This window comes from Sminthopsis crassicaudata, chromosome 5 (genome assembly GCF_048593235.1).
Source record: "Sminthopsis crassicaudata isolate SCR6 chromosome 5, ASM4859323v1, whole genome shotgun sequence".
In the NCBI taxonomy this organism is placed as follows: domain Eukaryota; kingdom Metazoa; phylum Chordata; class Mammalia; order Dasyuromorphia; family Dasyuridae; genus Sminthopsis; species Sminthopsis crassicaudata.
Window position 1 is genome coordinate 99,701,498 of NC_133621.1, and position 21,928 is coordinate 99,723,425.

General features: G+C 35.2%; 1 protein-coding gene across 1 annotated transcript; it reads right to left on the bottom strand.

The window, feature by feature from the left end:
- Nucleotides 1–429: 429 nt before the first annotated feature.
- On the bottom strand, nt 430–21,152 carry PRSS2 (serine protease 2). Its single transcript, XM_074267705.1, has 6 exons — nt 21,102–21,152; nt 5,920–6,011; nt 4,819–4,975; nt 3,543–3,796; nt 1,001–1,137; nt 430–652 (listed from the first exon to the last, which is right to left on the bottom strand). Exons 2-6 carry the CDS (start codon nt 5,957–5,959, stop codon nt 500–502), a joined length of 741 nt encoding a protein of 246 aa, XP_074123806.1. The 5' UTR covers nt 5,960–6,011; nt 21,102–21,152; the 3' UTR covers nt 430–499.
- Between the last annotated feature and the right edge of the window lie 776 nt (nt 21,153–21,928).

Below are 21,928 nucleotides of genomic sequence, written 5' to 3' on the forward strand. Positions count from 1 at the left end.
TGGGAAAAAGTTTCACGAAGAAACTGTAGAGGTAACTAGTTCTTCCACAGCCTTACCTCCACATACTTTTTAGGGATGAATTCCAGTTAGCCTATACCTGAAAGGGTTCTAATAACACTAATGCCTCAGAAGCTGAGGATAAAGAAGGATTAATGTTAAATAACTTCCTGAACAACTGGCAGAGGAAAAAAATGGGTATATTTTGTATGCGATTTTTTTTTTTGTTTTTAATCATGGGAAATATTCTTGTTCAAGAGAGAGCCACTGTCTTGGCTTAATATAAGCAGTTACCTGAATTGACTTCTGGAGGGAAGGAGTATGCTGCACTGGTATACATAAGTTCAAAAGCATTCCCATTTTTAGATGACTAATGAATAGAAACTCAAGAATAGGCAAGAGCAATTAATAGAGCATCATTTTATTGGCAGGATCATTTTGTTGGCATCATGTCCCAAAACAATAGTCCAAAGGAAAAGACAGAAACAGGGGTCAGGGATCTTTAGCTGTTCTGAGCAATAGTTGCTTCAATCCAATCCACATAGTTGCAGACTCTGGTGTAGACACCAGGCTTGTTCTTCTGAGCACAGCCATAGCCCCAGGAGACAATACCCTGGAGTTCTCCATTACACACCACGGGTCCACCTGAGTCACCCTAGGGATGGAGAACATGGATGAGTGAGGAGAGGAAAAGGAAGATATTGCTGCTCATACCATAGTTTGAAGCTTGGGGGTCCCAGAGGTCACCCAGCCCAATCCCAACCTCTATGGTACTTTAGTCTTTCAAGAACATTGCCTTCCATTGACCATTCCTGTCCTCTCAGATCTTCATGACCATTCCCATTTAGCCTATGCTCGACTCATCTTGGGGTGCTCTAGAAGGTACTTGTAAGGACATATTTCTTCCTTTTTTCAGAGACCTTGATATTTCTCCAAATCCTCATCATTATTGGGCTTAATGAAATTACTGTTTCCTTCTCCTTACAGAATGTTAAAATCCTACCTGGCAGGAATCCTTGCCACCCTCTAGGAAGCCAGCACAGACCATGTTTTCTGTGATCTGACCAGGATAGGAGGATGTGCATTGAGCATCAGACAGAAGGGGTGCATTCAAACACTGCAGAACATCTGGGTAGTCAGCTGTGAAGAAAATGGGATTGGAAGGAGAGTAAGAGTCATTATCAGATTAGAAAAGGAAGCACAATCTACCTAACAGAGTATTTAGTTTTAAGAACTGAGTTGGTAGAAAGGGACTTGGGGAACTTCAGTATGGAAAAGAGAAAATAGTTTGTGTCTCTTCTTCATCTGAACTCTCATAATTTCCAGTTATTTATAATGACACATTTCATATTTCTCTGTATGAAGATAATTTGTATAATTATTTCAAACCTTCTACTATACTACAAAAAAGGTATGATGCATAATGCATAGAGAACTAGCCTTGATATTATGATATTTCAACCCTGTTTTTGACACATACAAACTATATGACATGGGACAGATAAGTTAATTTTGTAACTTTGTACTCTCTAACACTATGAAGTTGCAAAGAAGGAACTATTCTGCAGTGGTAGAGGAGTCATTTTCCTGGGGAGTTCCCTATTGCAATGAAATCACTGATCTAGGCTCTCTTTTTATCCTTGTTCAGATATAACCTCCTTCAGAGAAGAAACTAGTTTATTTATGGGCCATGTGTTTTCCAAAGCACATAGTACCTTCTACATAATAAACACAAAAATGTTTGATAAGTATATAGTTCATTTATAAGCTGTGATAAGATGGTTAATATCTTTAACATTCACAGGAAAAAGTATGTTACTATTATTATGTATTTGAAATATTTGCAACTGAAAAATTAAACACATGCCTCGAGGAATAGAAAATGGACTTTTGGAAAATTATAAAATGGATTTCTAAGACAGTACACTTTATACTAGATAGGGCAGCTAAGTGATACAGTGGATAGAGTGTCAGTCCTGGAGTCAGAACTTCCTTAGTTTAAATCTAGCCTCAGACCCTGATTATAGCTACATGGCTCTGGGAAAGTCACTTAATCCTGTTTGCCTCAATTTCCTCACCTGCAAAATGATTTGGGGAAAAAAATGACAAACCAATTCAGTATCTTTGTTAAGAAAACCCTAAATGGAATCAGGAAGAGTTAGTCATGATTGAAACAATTGAACAACAATAACATCCTGGGTATTATTTGCACTATTTTTGGGAGCCTGGGGTAGCAGATACCAGGGAGTATGGAGAATTGTGGGGAGTTGGTAGAAAAAGTATGAAAACTTAGTATATTTAGCATATGTCTGTTATTCAGAGTCTAGCATAAACAAAGGACTACATCAATTTGGGATATATGAATCAGGACCCCTCGATTTCAAAGTTAGGAAAGGAAATGCTTTGAGACAGAAAAAAAAAAAAAAAGCCAGCAGCTCATATAATCTTTAATCATTTAAATCTAGAAAGGCTACTTGGGATTGTGTAGTCCAATTACTTCACAGATAAGTAAACTGAGCCTCAGAAAAATAAGACAATATGTTTAAAGTCACAGATGGAATATCTGAACCATTGTCTTTTGGCCCTAAGTTCTGTATTTCCTTTATGCAGAAGGACCAAACAGTCGAGAGAGTCAGGGCTTTGTACAAGATTGCAAAGCTAATAAAATTAAGAGTTGAGCCTCAAATCCAGATTTTCTTCTATATGCTTTCCACCCCATCATCCAGCTTATCTTTTACTCTTCAAAATGGTATAAATGTTTCAAGCCTAATTTCAGACTAGAGTTTAGGTTTGAAACAGTTGAATCATGTCTAAAGTTTGGCATTTCAGTTATCTTTGAGTCTTTGTGATCACACTTGGGGTTTTCTTGGCAAAGATTTTAGAGTGGTTTGCTATTTCCATGTCCAACTCATTTTGCAGAAAAGGAAACTGAGGCAAATGGGGTTAAATAACTTGCTCAGGATCACACAGCTAGCAAGTGTCTGAGGCCAAATTTAAACTCAGAAAGATGAGTTTTTCTGATTTCGAGCCTAGTGCTCTAGCCACTGTTCCACCTAGTTGCCACCAAAAGAGAAAACTAGCTTTGTCTGAACTTTTAGGGTATAAATCCAAACACAGAGAAGGGAGGTGAATCAGGTGAAACTAGAATGCTAAAATAAAAGAAATAGAGAATGTCACTGTATCTATCAATGTATCAATGTAATTATTAAATATTTCTGGATATCATGTTGACTAATTTTGCTTTTTCCCTAAATTCCTTAGTAAAGTTTCTTCTTTCCAACAATTTGACATTTAATGGTAAGGGCAAAGTGATGGGTGATATATTCAGGAGGTAGGCTAGTATTAGTGGGATATCAAAAGAAATTAAAATTTTGGGGCAGTGGCTTTGGAATATTTCTATGCTGCTTGTTGTCAGCAACCAAGAAGTATTTTTCCCCTTGGATCCCTGAGATCAGGAAGGGAGAGGAAAGTTACAGGAATAGTATAAAGAAAAGCAAGAAGGAAGAAGACAAAGTTAGTGGAATGTGTTGTACAAAGCTACTCACCACCAAAGCTTGCCATGTTGCCCCAGCCAGAGATGAGACACTCAGTGCCTGCAGGTGCACAGGTTTTGGGCAGAGAAATGGTAGACACACGAGAGTTGAGGACAGCTGGGGTTTTCAGCTTGATCAGCATGATGTCATTATTCAGGTTGCGGCTGTTGTAGTTTGGATGGCGGATGATCTTTTGTGCATCGATGAACTGTTCATTTCCCTCAAGGACCTCGATGTTATGCTCTCCCAGTCTCACCTGCATTCGTCTGATGAGGACAATTATTTTCAATGTTGAATGTGAACATAAAAGATACTCTCTTTTAAAACTGAGTAGACTGTAACACATTTAATATGGATGGGATTGCCTGTCATCTAGGGGAGGGAGCAGAGGGAAGGAGGGGAAAATTTGGAAAAATGAATACAAGGGATAATGTTGTAAAAAAATTACACATGCATATGTACTGTCAAATAAATTATAATTATAAAATTAATAAAAAAATAAAATTAAAACTGAGTAGATCTTGTACCTAGAATTTTGTACATCTTAGAACATTGAAATGTAGAAGTTCTTATTTATTTTTCATTCTCAAAAAGGACTATGACATCAGGGAGGTGATGCCATGACACGGAAATGAATTGGATTTAAGTGAGGTAGAGCCTTCCAAGGTTACTTGCCTCATTTTTCCCTCCAGAGCCATCTGGGTCCAATGGCAAGATATAGATCAAGATGACTGGAGATGGCCTTGTGTGAAATGGGAGACCTATGTCTTTTTAAGCTAATGTTTTTAACATGTCTTAGCTTGACTGTCAGCACACATTCAGTGATGTGGAATTATGTGTGTGTGTGTGTGTGTGTGTGTGTGTGTGTGTGTGTGTGTGTGTTCAGCACTGACTGCAATCCTGCTCTAAGTAGAAATGCAGGATGTGTATATCGCAAAAACCTGCTGGCTTTTTGCCTTCATGATAGGGTGGCGTAGAGGAACAAAGCATTATTCCTAGGCATTTGAAAGCTGTGCTTTCTTCCTAACTCTGGGTTTTTGGTTACTCTGTATCATTCATTTTCAGTCATGTATCACCATATTTAATTTATGAATCATTCTCTTCCCATTCTCTTCTTATATCCATTCCTTTTTATCTCAGTCTGAAGTTTGGATCATGAGTCTAACTTCTTGGAATTTCTGCCTTTACCTCAAATTGCATATATGTTCCTCCATAAAGCCTCCAAAAGCTACCATAGCTAGCTGGCTGTAGAACCCACCCTGGGGCCAGCACCAGTTCTGTCACTTACGATTTGTAGCAATGAGCAGCTGACACCACCCACTGTTCATTGATGAGGGAGCCACCACAGAAATGGTAGCCAGAATTCAGGGACACCTGGTAGGGAAGGCTGCTCTCACAGGTGTAGCCCCCGACGATCTTGTCATCATCATCAGTGGAGAAAGCAACTTGGTGGGGGGAGAAATTTGGAGAAGGGAATTTAGCAATATGTGAAGCCTAAGCCCTAGGAATGCTTTCTAGAATTTGTCTTCTACAAAATCCCTCCCAAGCGTGGAGATCATTGCTATTATGACCAAGGTTAACATGATCAATAGCTGTTTCCTTGTCTACATTTCTGTGTTTCTATTTCTCTCTTTCTCTCTCAGCTTCTTTCTCTTCATTTGTCTCCATCTTTCTCTATTTCTGATTCTCTATTTCTTCCTCTGTCTCCATCTTTCTGTCTTGGAAATTCTCCCCAAGCTGCATCCTGAATTCGGCTGTACTTTCTCATACCTGGGCTCTCTTGCATTCTATGTCCTTAGGTTAAAAACAGAGAAGAATATTCTCTTGGTAAAATCAATCAAGAGTCATTAATTAAGCATATACTCTTGTTAGATATGGAGGAAACAAACATAAAAATGAAATATTTTCTTCCCTTAAGAAGCTCACATTTGATTACTATGAATGTGATTCTATCCCTTCCCTTCTCATGTCCCTTCCTCTCCAGACTAGCTTCCTCATTCACTGATTTTCTCTTATTTTTGACCCTATTAGTTTTTTAATCAAAGATATTTTTCTACTAGTTCTTGTTTTTTTCCTTCCAAGTTTGTTCCCCTAGAAATTTCATTTCCACACATTTCCAAGTCTACCACTGCATGCAGAAATTTGGTTACAAAAAGATACTATACTTGTGCATATTGGGGACAGAGAGGTAGATGAAGTGAAGAGGGATTGGAAAGGGGATCTAGAAGAGGTTAGCAGGTGAAGAGAGAAACTAGATAGATATGTAACTGAAGACAAACTAGATCAATAGGTAACTGAAGACAAAAGGATGAATTGAGAGAACAGCCACAATGTTCTACAGGCTAGAAGCAGCAGCAAGGAATGACATAAAATGAATAGGGGGGCTCACCAGCTGCTCCAACAAAAGCCAGGATCAACAGAGGGTTCATGTTGGAAGGATTTGGTTGATTTTTTCTATGGAGGCCTTCAGCTTTTTATATTCTAGGAGTAGAACGTATTTGTAAATCAGAAGGTCACCTCATATCCAACCTACACACACACCTGCCACATTTCCCTTTCTTACCATCTTCTATCAGTTCTCTTATTTTTAGCCTTTTCATAGACAAATAATTTTTAAATGATAAAGAAATTTCCACGGGCATTCTAAATAATTGATCCCTGTGAGAATTTACTGAAATGGAAAGAATGAGAATTTGTATACAAAAGGAACTGAAGATTTATACAATGGTCTATACTCTTGCAGGACACATTTTTGGTGGTAGGAATATTTGAAGAAAGGAGAAAGAGAAAGAAGAGAAGGAAGGAAGTAAAGCAATGCTTTGAGTCTCTTTACTATACAAGCCTAATATCTTAATATTAAATTGGTTTGGGGACATATCATCTGACCATATATGAACAAACCAAGAAGAAAGTGGGAGTTTGACGTAGTAATAGATTTCTTTACTCAGGGCTCCTGGAAGCGCTTTAAATCTCTTTATTCTTATTTGGACTCCTAAACATAAAAGGTTATTCTCCTCAGACAAATGCCAAATCTTAAGGAAATAACCAAAATTGAATGGAGTACTTACTTACTGAGCTTGCTTACAAATCTTTACTTGAGGCTTCAAGCTTTGTGTGTCTGGGGGTAGGTGACATAATAGCAAATTGAATAAGCTTCATCATATTTTCATAATAGTAATTCAGTTTGGGAAAGGCAGGAGAAATGCTTTTCAAGAAATTGAATTTTATCACAAATGCTTAACTGCCATCACTGAATTGAGGTCACTAGAACTACATAAATTACCTACATTGATATTGAAAGAACATGTGAGTATGGTTGCTAAATTACTCTCAGCAATATTTGGGAAATTATAGCAAATGAAAGAACATCGGAAAGAGGCAAAAGTTTTTTTTTTTTTTCCCAAAAAGGGGAAGAAGGTAGATTGATCAAACTATAGGCCAATGAGTAATTCAATTTCTAAAAAAGTTCTAGAAGACATTGTTAAAACAATTATTTAAACAATGGTAATCACAATCAGTCAGCATAATTTTCTTTCAAAATATGTACTATACTAATATAATTTGGTTATTTTTGTTGGTGTTGCTGTTGCTGTTGTTGTAGTTGTTTGGGGAGGTTGACAGTTACTTGAATAATTATGAAGAAATTTCAAGGGAATGCCTGGATTTAAAAACAATATTTGGCAATGTCTTTCAATCACTTACCATGGACTTACAACATGGATTAGATGAATAAAATGTAAATAAAATGTAAATGGACAGACTAGAGAGTTTGGCTACATGATGGATGTTTTAGAACTAGATAAAGATCAAGTTGGGAGAACATCTTTAATGCGGTATATTGGGTCTCTGTCCTTGGTCCTATTTAATTTTTTTGAAAGATCTGAGTGAAAGCACATATAATCAATATTCCAGTTTTCTTCTCTCTGGTTTTACATAGACAGGATTCAGTGTTTTTTTTTTTTCATTAAAGCTTTTTATTTTTCAAAATATATGCATGGACAGTTCTTTAACATTAGCCCTTGCAAAACCGTGTGTTCCAAATCCCCCCTTTTCTACTCCTTCCCCTAAATAGGAAGTAGTCCAATATATGTTAAACATGGTAGAAATATATGTTAAATCTAATATATGTAGACATGTTTATACAATTATCTTGCTGCTCAAGAAAAATCAAATCAAACCAGAAAAAAAAAAGATGAGAAGCAAAATAAAATTCAAGCAAACAAAAATAAAAAGAATAAAAATGTTATGTTGTGAAGTATACTCAGTTCCCATAGTCCTCTCTCTGGGTGTAGATGATTCTCTTCATCACTAAACAATTGGAACTGGTTTGAATCATCTCACTGTTGAAGAAAGCCACATCTCAGAATTGATCCTCCTATAATATTTTTGCCATGTATTTTTGCCATCTTCTTCTTCTGCTCATTTTACTCAGCATCAGTTCATGTAAGTCTCTCCAGGCTTCTCTGAAATCATCCTGTTCATTGTTTCTTATAGAACAATAATATTCCATAACATTAATATACCATAAATTATTCACCCATTCTGCAATTGATGGGCATCCATTAAGTTTCCAGTTTCTTGCCACTATAAAAAGGGCTGCCACAAAAAAATTTTGCACACATGGGTCCCTTTCTCTCCTTTAAGATCTCTTAGGCATATAAACCCAGTAGAAATACTGCTGGGTCAAATGATATGCACAGTTTGAAAACTCTTTGGGCATAGTTCCAAATGCTCTCCAGAATGGTTGGATCTATTCATAGTTTCACCAACAATGTATTAGTGTCCCAGTTTTCTCACATCCCTTCCAACATTTGCCATTATAAGATTTAGTCTTAGAGGCATTTTAAAAAAATATTCTTTGTTTCATGACATTACCCAGAGCATACATTGGAACCTCAGAATATTGGTTTATTTGATCTTCTCACTATCCGTCAGGGTCTTCCCCAGCAACTTCAGAATGTAACATATCTGAATTTCTGCAGATACATATATCTTCAGTTCCCTTTCAAAAAGACATACAATGCAACTCTCAAGTTAACAATAAATATAGTGCAGAAGATACAAAACTTTATTTTGCCCCATAGTGAATATAAAACATATGAAAGATTCACAGAAATTCATTACCATTCAAGCTAACTCTCTTTTTTTTTTTTCTTCTTTGCGCCTCAACTCTCCAGTGAAGATAAATGTAGTGTACCATATTTATAGTCCCATACTGTGATTGAGACTTTATCTGATGGGAAATAATAGATAGCTCCTTCTAATGTCAATCCTCTTTCCATTGAAGAAGCATAAACCAACTAATATGTAGTATTTTTATAGCAAAGTGTCTATATTGCTAGTCCATATCATGGCTGCTCTTTGTTATTATCCTTTTTCTAGCAAGGTCATTTCATATTCTCAGTTCTCTCTAGGAGTGTTTTTGCAATTCAGGTCACTTTACCATTATCTCTGTTTTTGCCATGTCTGGAGACCATATAGTTCCCTCCTTCCCTGGGGCTTGATCCCCTTCTCCAGATGTGGATTAACATGGATTGGATAATACTCTATTAATATATGCTTGGAAAATGGCCCTTCCCACTATTCTGTGCTGGTTCAATATTTTGGTGTATACAGAGAATTGTGGGAAGGATTAGGGGGTGGAGTAAGACAAGCCAGAGTCACTTGGGCAGTAGAGGAGGAAAAGGAAGGTCACAGAGATCCTGTGTCCATTCCCTTCACTTCTACCCCTAAAGATCAAGAATAAAGACCAAGGACTTTTGCTTATCCTGACTCCAGCTGATTCTAAGGTACCCAGGATGCTAACTCGGTCTTCACACAGAGAAAGGGGAACAAAGTAGAGAAGTCCACTGATGAGGGAGATTGAATAAACTATAACTTGTGAAAGTCTTGGAATACTATGATTTTGTAAGAAATGGTGAAAGTGAGATTTGAAGAAACAAGGACAGACCGTGCTAGTTAAGATGATGCTTCTACCCACCTTTACAACTGACAAGCCCATCCCATTAGCACTACCCATTAATTTTTGGAGCTGTGGAAATGATAGAAAAAGTAGAAGTGGAAAGATGGGCAGAATAGAGATCAACTTTGGAGGAATTTATCTGAAGGAAGAGGTGAACAAAGGTTTTTCAGATACAAAAGAGTAAGAGAGAAAAGTGTCCTTGATATAGAGACAGCCTGCTTTTCCCTCAGCAGGTTTTTTCCATGATAAGTCTTAAGAGAAAACTCACTCCCTTTGGACACAAATAGACCCCAGTACAAGTATTGAATGTATGTGGCAGCAAGAAATGACTGCTGTGACCAGAACAAAATAGAAACAAGGATTCAGGAAAGGCAGGAAAATCAGCTGATACTATGTCAATGGCCATTTTTGTCTTTCTGACCTGTTTCACTTCAAAAGTACTGCCATTTGATCCTCTTGCTTTATTTTCCCTCTCTAGATAGCATATTCTTTAATCATTCTTTATACTTGATTCATAACTTGTTCAGTTATTTCAATCTTGTCCAACTCTTCATGAATACATTTGTTTTGTTTTGGCAAAAATACTGGAATGGTTTACCCCTTTTCTTCTCCAATTCATTTTACAGATGAGGAAATTGAGGCAAACAGAGTAAAGTGACATAGCTAGTAAATGAATCTTCCTGACTCTAGCCCAGTACTCTCTGCACATTACTGCATCTAATTGACCCATAAGAGGGCCTGTCATTGCCAGATAATTGACTGGTGAGGATGCCTCCCTCCTCATCTACTGTCTATGTGCTTTTTTTCAGTTCAAAATTATTTAAGTTAATTACTCTCATGCAAGGTCATTGTTAACCAACAATTTAATTTAATTTAATTTAAGCATATTAAAATTAATTGAAAATGACATTTATTACAAAGCAATCAAACAATAATTCTTTCACTCCTAGTTCCAAACCTTCAGGGGGGAAATTAAACAACAGAAAAAACAAAATTTTAAGGTTTTTTTTTCCCCATCTCAAGCCAAGAAATTTAGTGTATCCGTATAGATCTTTTTTTTTTTCTCAATCCTGCCAAGTATGAGAGAATCACAGTCACCTCAGCAATAGGAAAATGCTATTTAAATTTTAAACAAGCTGTGATATTCCACTTCAATTGTTTCTTCAATAACACATATAAGAAAATGAATATCACTGAACATAAGAAGGAACAAGCTTTTACACAACACTTACTATGTGCCAAGCTCTTTACAGAAATTAGACCATTTGATATTCACAACCCTCTGCAATATAGATGCTGTTATGATTCTTGGGTTTTTTTGTTTTTTGAAAAAACTGAGACATTCAGGGGTTAAATTACTTGCCAAAAGTCACATATCTAGCAACAGTCTAAGGCTGAATCCAGACCCAATGCTTTATTCACTTCACTATCTTGCTGTTTAAGACAGCAAGAGCAGGGCAGCTAGGTGGTGCAGTGGATAGAGCACCAGCCCTGAAGTCAGAAGGACCTGAATTCAAATCTTGCCACAGACACTTAACAATTCCTAGCTGTATGATCCTGGGCAAGTCACTTAACCTCAATTTCCTCAGCAAAAGAGAGATAGACAGAGACTGAGACAAATCTTTGTCTATTCTCCTTCAGTATTCCATAAATCACACCTCTCTTATGCATGTGCTCCTCACCAATCTTTTAGGAACTTTGCATTTCAGGGAAAAAAGAGTGGATGAAAGCCCAGTTGTAATCTGGCTCTAGACTGACTTTCAAGTCTGCTCATATATATTTAAAGAAATGATAAAAGGTCTTCAAAATGAGTAAACACACACACACACACACACACACACACACACACACACACACACACACACAAAACCTGACCATAAAAAGTTATTGTGGTGACAGGGAAAACCAAGACACAAATTCAGAAGAGGACAACAATGTTAAAAACCCAAAGTAAAACAGTGCTCTTAAACCCAGAAATAAATCAGAGAAGAGTTTTAAAAGGAGCTTAAAATCATGAAGTAAAAAGAAAAAATATGAAAAGATAGCTAGTGATGCAAAAGAATAATGAAAAAAGACTCAATGACTTGGAAAAATAAAAAACTACTTAAAAAGTAGAATTGATCATCTTCAACATAAAGAACATCCAACTCACTTCCAGTTGATCAATGATGGACAGAAATAACTACACCCAGAGAAGGAACACTGGGAAGTGAATGTAAATTGTTAGCACTACTGTCTATCTACCTAGGTTACTTACACCTTCGGAATCCAATACTTAACGTGCAACAAGAAAATGGGATTTACACACATATATTGTATCTAGGTTATATTGTAACACATGTAAAATGTATGGGATTACCTGTCATCGGGGGGAGGGAGTGGAGGGAGGGAGGGGATAATTTGGAAAAATGAATACAAGGGATAATATTATTTTAAAAATTTAATAAAAACAAAAATCAGAGAAAAAAAGTGGCAGAGTGGGCTGGGATGAGGACAAGATCGGTTTTGCATATTGCAATCTTGATGGAACTTTGTTAGTTATTCTTGGTTACTGATTTCCTTTCTAAAAGCTCACAGGCTATGTTTTAAATGATATGATTTCAAATTTTGATTTTTTATAAAAATTTTGAAAATCAGTTCATTTGCTCTCTTCCTATGGCAAATTTTTCTTCTCCTCTACTTTATCATGAGATGCTTCTCATATTATTCAAGATCAGTGGGAAGTTATTGTTACATCGAAATGTATGAATTTTTCAAATTTATGAAAAACAAAATGCTTTTACAAGTGTCTTAAATATTAAAAATTCACCACCTTAAATAAGATTTAAAAAATATAAGTCAATAGAACAAAACCTATGGATCATAACTGAATTATGCCTTGCATATTGTAGACAGTGTTTGACAAATATCTTTTAAAAATGTATGTTTATATATTGTATTTAACATATACTTTAACATATTTAACATGTATTGGTCAACCTGCCATCTTGGGGAGGGAGTGGGGGGAAGGAGGGGAAAAACTGGAACAATAGGTTTTGCAATTGTCAATGCTGAAAAATTACCCATGCATATAGCTTGTAAATAAAAAGCTATAATTAAAAAAAAAAGTAGAATTGATCAAATGAAAAAGAAGATACAAAAACAGAAAAATAGCTCCTTAAAAGTTAATTGGATAAATGGGAGTTAATGACTCCATGAGACATCAAGAATCAAACAAATTCAAAAGAAGGAAAAAATGGGGAGGGGGAGGAATATAAAATATCTCATGGGAAAAACAATTGACCTAGAAATAGACCCAAGAGAGACAATAACAGAATAATTGGGTTACCTGAAAGTCACAATAAAAAGGCAAATCAGGATAGAATCTTTTAAGAAATTGTCAAGGAAAACTGCATACTAGGGTCAGAGGGCAAAATAAGCATTGAGGAGAATCCACCAATCACTTTAGGAAACAGATCTCAAAAAAAAAAAAAAAAAAAAAAAACTCCAAGGAACATTAAAGACAAATTTCAGAACTATTATACCAAAAAAAAAAAGAACTACAGGTGACCAGAAAGAACAATGTAACTATGAGGAGTCACAATCAAGGTTACACAGGACTGGTCAGCTGTAACATTAAAGGATCAGCAGTCATGTATGTTCTGGGAGGCAAAGGAGCTAAGACTGCAACCAAAAATCACTGACCCGACAAAATTAAGTTTAAAACATCAAGAGAGAAAATGGCCATTCAATGAAATGGGAGGATTTCAAGTTTTTATAAGGAGAAGACAAGAAAGAAAACAAAATTTTGACCTCCAATATCAAGATCCAAAAGAAGCATAAACAGGTAAAAAGGGAAAAGAAAACATAAGGGCTCAATAGAGCTAGACTGTTTATATCACTACATGAGAAGATGGTACTTGTAATTATTAAATGTATTTAAATTATTAAAAATTGGAACACAGTACAGCTAGAAGAAAAAGTACATAGAGAATATGAGTTTAAAGTGAATTCAAAGGAATGACATAAAAGAGTTAAGGAATGAGAACGAGTTGTATACTGAATACAGAAGGAAGGGAAAGTAGAATGCTTTATATTAATTCGCATGAAGAAATATGAAAAAATATTGCAGTGGGAGGGATAGATGAGAGAATGTGTAATGAGCATCATTTGAATCTTATTTTCATCAGTTTTGGCTCAAAAAGGAAATAATATACACAATCAATTGAATTTTAAAATCCTGTCTTATCTTCCAGAGAAATAGAAGGGGAAGACATTTAGGAAAGTGAGGAGTGAATGTGACTGATGGAAGAGAGGCAGATCAGGGGAGGTAGTAGACAGAAGCAGAACACTGGTGAAAATGGGAAAGATGAAAGGAAAGAGATGAAATAAAAAAAAAAGAACAATACAATGGCAATACACAGTCATAATAACTATGAATGTCAATGGGATGAACTTTCCTATAACTATGTATTTGCAAAGTATAGACAGGAAAAATGGGAGGTCATTTCAGAAGAAAAACAATAGCACTGAAAATATATGGAGTGATAAATGAAAGGAAACAATTCTGAATATACCATTTTCTTCTAGAGGGAAGCAGGAGATGGAGGAGAGATCTTGGATAATGGAAAACATTTGTGAGAACAGTAGCCTGACTGTATTTGAAATAAGCAAGCAGAGTGGGTGCAATGAACTCTCGTATTGGAGGCTAGAATGAGTGCTGGCATGTGAACAAAGCTTACAGAAAGAAGTATAGCCAAATTTTCAGAAAATATGTACTGGAAATAATTTTGTCCTATCAGAGATGGAGGAAGAAGGGAAGTAATGAAAGAAAAATAATCAGATTCATGGTATGGACTGATTGCATTAGCACTTCTACCCTGTATCCCCATTTGTCTGGGTAATTATAAGTATAAAAGAGAAGGCAAGGAGCTGGTACACTATTGATTAATCTACTCTATACATATCATGGAGTGGAGAATGTTTGTGGAATTATTATGTCATACAATATATTATTATTATCATTATTATTATTTATCGTCATCATAAGTACAGAAACCAAGATTTGGGTGTGGCTGGACATTATGAATCCAGTTTTCCTATTTTTGACAAAATGTCTTGTTTTGTGCCTTCCCTTGGGAATAATACAATGTGATTTAAAGTCTTCCTACTCAATATTTGTGTGAATTATCCTCTGCTTGTGAGCAGGCATAACTGCTGGGAGTATGACAGAAATGAGAAGATGTGAACAAGTCATCTCATAGAGCACTTTCCCTTTGGCATCACCATTCTTTAAGTGTGCCTTATTCTCTTCTTCCTTGTCTTCAAGGGATCAGATAATCTAATAATCAGAATCTTCTCTGTGGAGAGAAAAATGGTGGAGACTATTCCATCTCTTACTCCTAGCCCTGATCACAATGGCCAATACATCTTCTCTGTCTGATATATACTTTGTGATAACATTCTTTACCCCCTGTTATTCTTCAGAGTTCTTTGCAGAACTGCTTATACCCATCAGGCACCTTTCCATTGCTCTCTGTGTGTGATGCATATCTTTAGTTCCTCCTGAGAAGTGGTGCTCTACACAAAGAAAATACAAAGTAATTTCATTTGAGGGTTGGATGAGGAAAATCTCTTGTAGGAGATGGTGTTTGGGTTGGGCTTTGGCAGAAAGTAAAGATACTAAGAGAATTCTAAAATGAAAGAGGAAGAGACCATTTCAGGTTTGTGGGACAGCTTGAGCAACAGTACAAAGACAGGAGATAGACTATCATGAATGAGAAATAGCAAAGAGAGCAGTTTGACTTGGTAGAAGAATGCATGAAAGAGAGTAATGCATAATAAACCAGAAAGGTAAGTTGCAGCTAGGAAGGGAAGAGTTTCAAGTAGCAAAACAGGAGAGTTTGTATTTGATCTTTAGGAGAACCAGTTTCACTGGAGCTTATCAAGCAGGATTAAGTATTGGTCACACCAGTATTTTAAGAATCTCAATTTTGTTAAGGGGATTCTAAGAGGATGTAGGTATAATTTGACTTTATTATAATGATATAGATAAAAACTAGGGGTGGAAAAGGGATTGTATTGGAAGAAGAGGAAAAGGGAGGTTTAATAAAAAAGGGGAGATTCACATGAAGAGGAGAAAAAACCTATTAGAGTTGAATGAAAAAAGGAAGGGAAAGAACATTATTTGAACCTTCATCTCATCAGATTTTGCTCAAAGAGGGAATATGATACATATTTAATTTGATATAGGAACTTGTCTCATCCCATCATGAAGTAGGAGAGGAAAGGAGAGGGGGAGGTTAATAGAAGGGAGAACAGAAGTAGAAGGGGAAAGGGATAAGAAATGAGACAAGGGTTAAAAAGATAGAGGGTAGATTGAGGGAGGTGGTGGTCAGAAGTAAAACACTGGTGAGGAGGGGAAAGGGGAAAAGAGAGAGACAAGTATAATTTGGGGAAAACAGGATGGTGGGAAATTTAGTAATTTTATTTTTGCATGTGAATGGGACAAATTCTTGCATAAAATGGAAGCAGATAGTAGACTGGAGTAAAAATCTGAATCTTATAATATGTTGTTTACAAAAAACACTAGCAAAGAGATACATACAGAGTAAAGGCAAATGGCTGGAGCAGAATCTCTTATGCTTCTGCTGAAGTAAAAAAAAAAACAAACAAAAAAAAAACAGGGGTAGTTATCTTGATCTCAGATCAAGCAAAAGAAAAAATAAATCTAATTAGAAGAGATAAGGAAGAAAACTACATCTTGCTAAAGAGTACCATAGTTAAGGAAGCAATAGCAATACTAAACACCTATACACCAAGTAGTACAGCATCCAGGTTTCTAGAGGAGAATTTAAGAGACTATCAAGAAGAAATAGATAGCAAAAATATATTAGTGAGGGATCTCAAACTTGTTCTATAAGAATTAGGTAAATTAAACCACAAAATAAACAACAAAGGAGTTGAGAATTTTAGAAAAGTTAGGTGTTATAGATATTTGGAGAAAATTGAATGGGGACAGAAAGGAATATATTTTTTATGGGCAATATGTGGAACCTATACAAAAATTAACCATACATTAGAACATAAAACCTCAAAATCAAATGCAAAAAGAGTAAATGCATCTTTTTCAGATCATTATCCAATCAAAATCACATGTAATAAAAAACTGGGGAAAATAGATAAAAAAATTAATTGGAAATTACACAATCTAATCCTAAAGAATGAGTGGGTGAAACAACAATCAGACACAATCAATAATCCAAGAGAATGATAAAAATGAGAAAATATAACAAAATTTTATATCTCTAGATAATTACATTTATAAAATAAAGAAAAAGATCAAAAAAGCTTGAAAAAGAACAAAATTTAAAAGCCAATTAAATATTAAATTTGAAATTCTGAAAATAAGAGGAAATTAACAAAATTAATAATAACAATACTATTGAACTCACAAACAAAATTAACAATTGATTTTATGAAAAAAATCAGTAAAACAGAAAAGCCCTTAGTTAAGTTGATTAGAAAAAGTAAAGAAAAAAATCAAATTTCCAGTATCAAAAATGAAAAGGATAAATTTACAATGAAGAGGAAATTAAAACAATAATTAGGAGCTATTTTGCTCAAATGTATGGCAATAAATCTGATAATCTAAGTGAAATGGATAAATAACTTACTGTTAGGATTCTTACAAGAATATAGATTGTTTAGATTAACAAAAAAGGAAATAAATTACTTAAATAATTCCATTTTATTTTTTATTATAGCTTTTTATTTACAAGATGCATGCATGGGCAATTTTTCAGCACTAACAATTGCAAAACCTTTTGTTCCAATTTTCCCCCTCTTCCCCCCCCCCACCTCCCCCAGATGGAAAGTTGACCAATACATGTTAAATATGTTAAAGTATAAGTTAAATACAATATATGTATACATGTCCATACAGTTATTTTGCTATACAAAAAGAATTGGACTTTGAAATTGTATACAATTAACCTATGAAGGAAAAAAAAAATGCAGGTGGACAAAATTAGAGGGACTGGGAATTCTATGAAGTGGTTCATACTCATTTCCCAGAGTTCTTTCGCTGGGTATAGCTGGTTCAATTAATTACTTCTCTATTGGAACTGATTTGGTTCATCTCATTGTTAAAGAGGGCCACGTCCATCAGAATTGATCATCACATAGTACTGTTTTAAAGTATATAATGATTTCCTGGTCCTGCTCATTTCACTCAGCATCAGTTCATGTAAGTCTCTCCAGGCCTTTCTGAAATTATCCTGCTGGTCATTTCTTACAGAACAATAATACTTCATAATATTTATATATCACAATTTCTTCACCATTCTCCAATTGATAGGCATCCACTCAGTTTCTAGTTTCTGACCACTACAAAGAGGGCTGCCACAAACATTGTTGCACACACAGGTCCCTTTCCCTTCTTTAAGATCTCTTTGGGATATAAGCCCAATAGTAACATCAAAGGATATGCACAATCTGATAACTTTTTTAGCATAGTTCCAAATCACTCTCCAGAATGGCTGGATCCATTCACAACTCCACCAACAATGTATCAGTATTCCAGTTTTTCCTCCAACATTCTGCATTATCTTTCCCTCTCATTCTAGCCAATCTGAGAGCTGTGTAGTGATATCTCAGAGTTGTCTTAATTTGCATTTTTCTGATTAATAATGACTTGGAGCATCTTCTCATATGTCTAGAAATAGTTTCAATTTCTTTGTCTGAGAATTGTCTAGTCATATGCTTTGATCATTTATCAATCAAATCAAGAGTGGCTTGATTTCTTATAAATTAGAGTCAATTCTCTATATATTTTGGAAATGAGGCCTTTATCAGAACTTTGACTGTAAAAATATTTTCCCAGTTTATTGTTTCCCTTCTAATCTTGTCTGCATTACTTTTTTTGTACAAAAACTTTTCAATTTGATATAATCAAAATTTTCTATTTTGTGATCAATAATGATCTCTAATTCTTCTTTGGTCATAAATTCCTTCCTCTTCCACAGGTCTGAGAGGTAAACTATACTATGTTCTTCTAATTTATTTATAAACTCATTCTTTATGCCTAGGTCACGAACCCATTTTGACCTTATCTTGGTTATGTTGTTAAGTGTGGGTCAAAGCCTAGTTTCTGCCATATTAATTTCCAATTTTCCCAGCAGTTTTTATCAAACAGTGAGTTCTTATCCCAAAAGCTGGGGTCTTTGGGTTTGTCAAACACTACATTATTAAAGTTATTGACTATTTTGTCCTTTGATCCTAACCTATTCCACTGATCAACTAGTCTATTTCTTAGCCAATATCAAATGGTTTTGGTAACTGTTGCTTTATATTATAATTTTAGATCTGGTACAAGCTAGGCCACCTTCATTTGATTTTTTTTCCATTAGTTCCCTTGAAATTCTTGACCATTTGTTTTTCCATATGAACTTTGTTGTTATTTTTTCTAGGTCATTAAAATAGTTTTTTGGAAGTCTGATTGGTATAGTGCTAAATAAATAGATTAGTATAGATAGTATTGTCATCTTTATTATATTTGTTCACCCTATCCAAGAGCATTTAATATTTTTTTCCAATTGGTTAGATCTGACTTTATTTGTATGAAAAATGTTTTGTAGTTTTGCTCATATAGTTCCTGATTTTCCCTTGGCAGATAGATTCCTAAATATTTTATACTATCGGTAGTTACTTTAAATGGAATTTCTCTTTGTAACTCTAACTGTTGGATTTGTTAATGATATATAAAAATGCTGATGACTTATGTGCTAAAGGTGTGGATTATTTCTAATAGCTTTTTAGTAGAATCTCTGGGGTTCTCTAAGTATACCATTATATCATCAGCAAAAAGTGATAATTTGGTTTCCTCATTACCTACTCTAATTCCTTTAATCTCTTTCTCAACTCTTATTGCCAAAGCTAGCATTTCTAATACAATATTGAATAATAATGGTGATAGTGGGCAACCTTGTTTCACTCCTGATCTTATTTGGAATTGTTCCAGTTTATCCCCATTACATATGATGCTTACTGATGATTTTAAGTAAAAGTCTATTTATTCATATGCTCTCAACTGTTTTTAATAGGAATGAATGTTGGATTTTATCAAATGCTTTTTCTGTATTTATTGAGATGATCATATGGTTTTTGTTAATTTGGCTATTGATATGGTCAATTATACTAACAGTTTTCCTAATATTGAACCAGCCCTGCATTCCTGGTATAAATTCTATTTGGTCATGTTGTATTATCCTGGGGATGATTTTCTGTAAGCTTTTTGCTAATATCTTATTTAAGATTTTAGCATCAATATTCATTAGGAAGATTGGTCAATAATTTTCTTTCTCTGTTTTCAACCTACCTGGTTTAGGTCTCAGTACCATGTCTGTGTCATAAAAGGAATTTGGTAGGAGTCCTTCATTCCCTATTTTTTCAAATAGTTTATATAGTGGAGTTAATTGTTCTTTAAATGTTTGGTAGAATTCACATGTAAATCCATTTGGTCCTGGGGTTTTTTCTTCGGGAGTTGATTAATAGCTTGTTTTAATTCCTTTTCTGAATTTAAAAGAAATTAATGGAAAAAATGCAAATGAAAGTAGTCTAACTGAACTAGATCTAAAAAAATATAAAGCAGCAATCATCAAAAACATTTGGCACTTGCTAAGAAATAAAGTAGTGGATCAGTGGACTAAGTTAGGTTCACAAGACCCAATAGTCAATAACTATAGTAATCAAGTGTTTGATAAACCCAAATAATGCAGTTTCTGTCATAAGAACTCTTTGAGAAAATCCCTGAAAAAATCTGAAAATTTTGGATTGCCTTACAAAGTCTAGATGCTTAGGCTAGCTTGTAGGATGCCTCTACAAACTCAAATCACGTAAGCTTAGACAGCCCTGGTCACCCAGATCTCACTGACCTGGGTTTATAGGCACAAATTTACTTGACTGCTATTACTTTTGTTTTGCATAGAGCAGCTTATGATGGTTTTCTCATTACCATTTTTATAAAGTCACACACACACACATACACACAGACAGAGACAGAGAGAGAGAGAGAGAGAGAGAGAGAGAGAGAGAGAGAGAGAGAGAGAGAGAGAGAGAGAGAGAGAGAGAGAGAGAGAGGCGGAGAGAGTGAGAAGCGGGGGTTTCATTTTATTACCCTAAGGATTCTTCTTCTCAGGTTTTTCTCTCTTTCAAGGGAGAGTCCCAAATTCAGAGCCAAATGTGCAAGCCACCAGAAGTTCTGGCATGGTAGCTGCTTTTGAGTTTGGGCCAGGGGATTCCTATAGAAAGGAATTCAATCCCAGACAAGCCCCGAGATGTGTAGAATGCAGACCCTTATCAATAATTTCAGAACCTCAGGATAAGTGTAATAAAAAGGAAAGTTTATTAGCTTTCTCAAGAAAGAACACATTCCAATCACCAAAGTTGGTGTTAACAGAGAAGTACATATGTGTGTTCCACAAAGCAAATTATATAGACCCTAACCACAAACTCCCCCCTCTTTTCTTCCTTTTAACATATCTGCTGGAGCTCAGAAAGTATAATCTGCTCACAGAAATCTTCCCAGGCACAAAAGGAAACAAAACAATATTTTTTATTATATGTCTTACCAGATGGTGAGGTGAAGACTCCCTCTTCCCTTCTAGTCTGGAGATTTCAACAACTTTTTAGTTTTTGGCTACAGGAAATATGGTTTCATGGTAAGAATGTACTATAGCTGTCAAAACCAATTTGATTTACAAGACATTTTGGGCCCTTTGGAATGAGATACTTCCCCAGCATAAACATCCTGAGAGGACTTCCTCATCTCACTTGGGGAAGGAGGGAGGGAAAAATTTGGAACTCAAAAATCTTATTAAATTAATGCCAAAAATTTTCTTGACATGCAACTGGAGAAAAGATAAAATATTATTTTAAAAAGTTTTTTTAAATGAGAAAACTAAAGGACTGAGAGAGGTTAAAGTTTTGTCTAGTGCTACATAGCTTCACACATTAGAGTAATTTAATCTGCAACTCTGTAATATAATTCTATTATATAAGTTGCATTGTATATATTATTTGTATTATGTAAATTTATATACTATGTTCATAAGATATAAATTATATAACAATTATATAATATTTTATATTTTAGTTCACTGTATTTGTCTCTTATCTCTACATTATATTAAACTCTATAGGTCAAGGAACATGATGTAGCTAAGATTTTTATCTCCCAGCGTAGGTCTAGTAATAGTCACTAAAGTGACTATTGAATGAGTAATTTTTTTCCCCCTGAGGCTGAAGGTAAGTGACTTGCCCAGGGTCACACTGCTAGGAAGTGTTAAGTGTTTGAGACCAGATTTGAACTTGGGTCCTCCTGAATTCAGGGCTGGTGCTCTATCCACTGTGCCACCTAGCTGCCCCCTGAATGATTAAATTGATAAAGGATTGAAAA

Coding starts and splice junctions, on each gene's coding strand:
- PRSS2 (XM_074267705.1), bottom strand. CDS start 5,959: ATGAACCCTCTGTTGATCCTGGCTTTTGTTGGAGCAGCTG. Junction 3,797..4,818: donor GCTGCTCATTGCTACAAATC/GTAAGTGACAGA, acceptor TGTCCTCATCAG/ACGAATGCAGGTGAGACTGG. Junction 653..1,000: donor GTGGCAAGGATTCCTGCCAG/GTAGGATTTTAA, acceptor CTCCATCCCTAG/GGTGACTCAGGTGGACCCGT.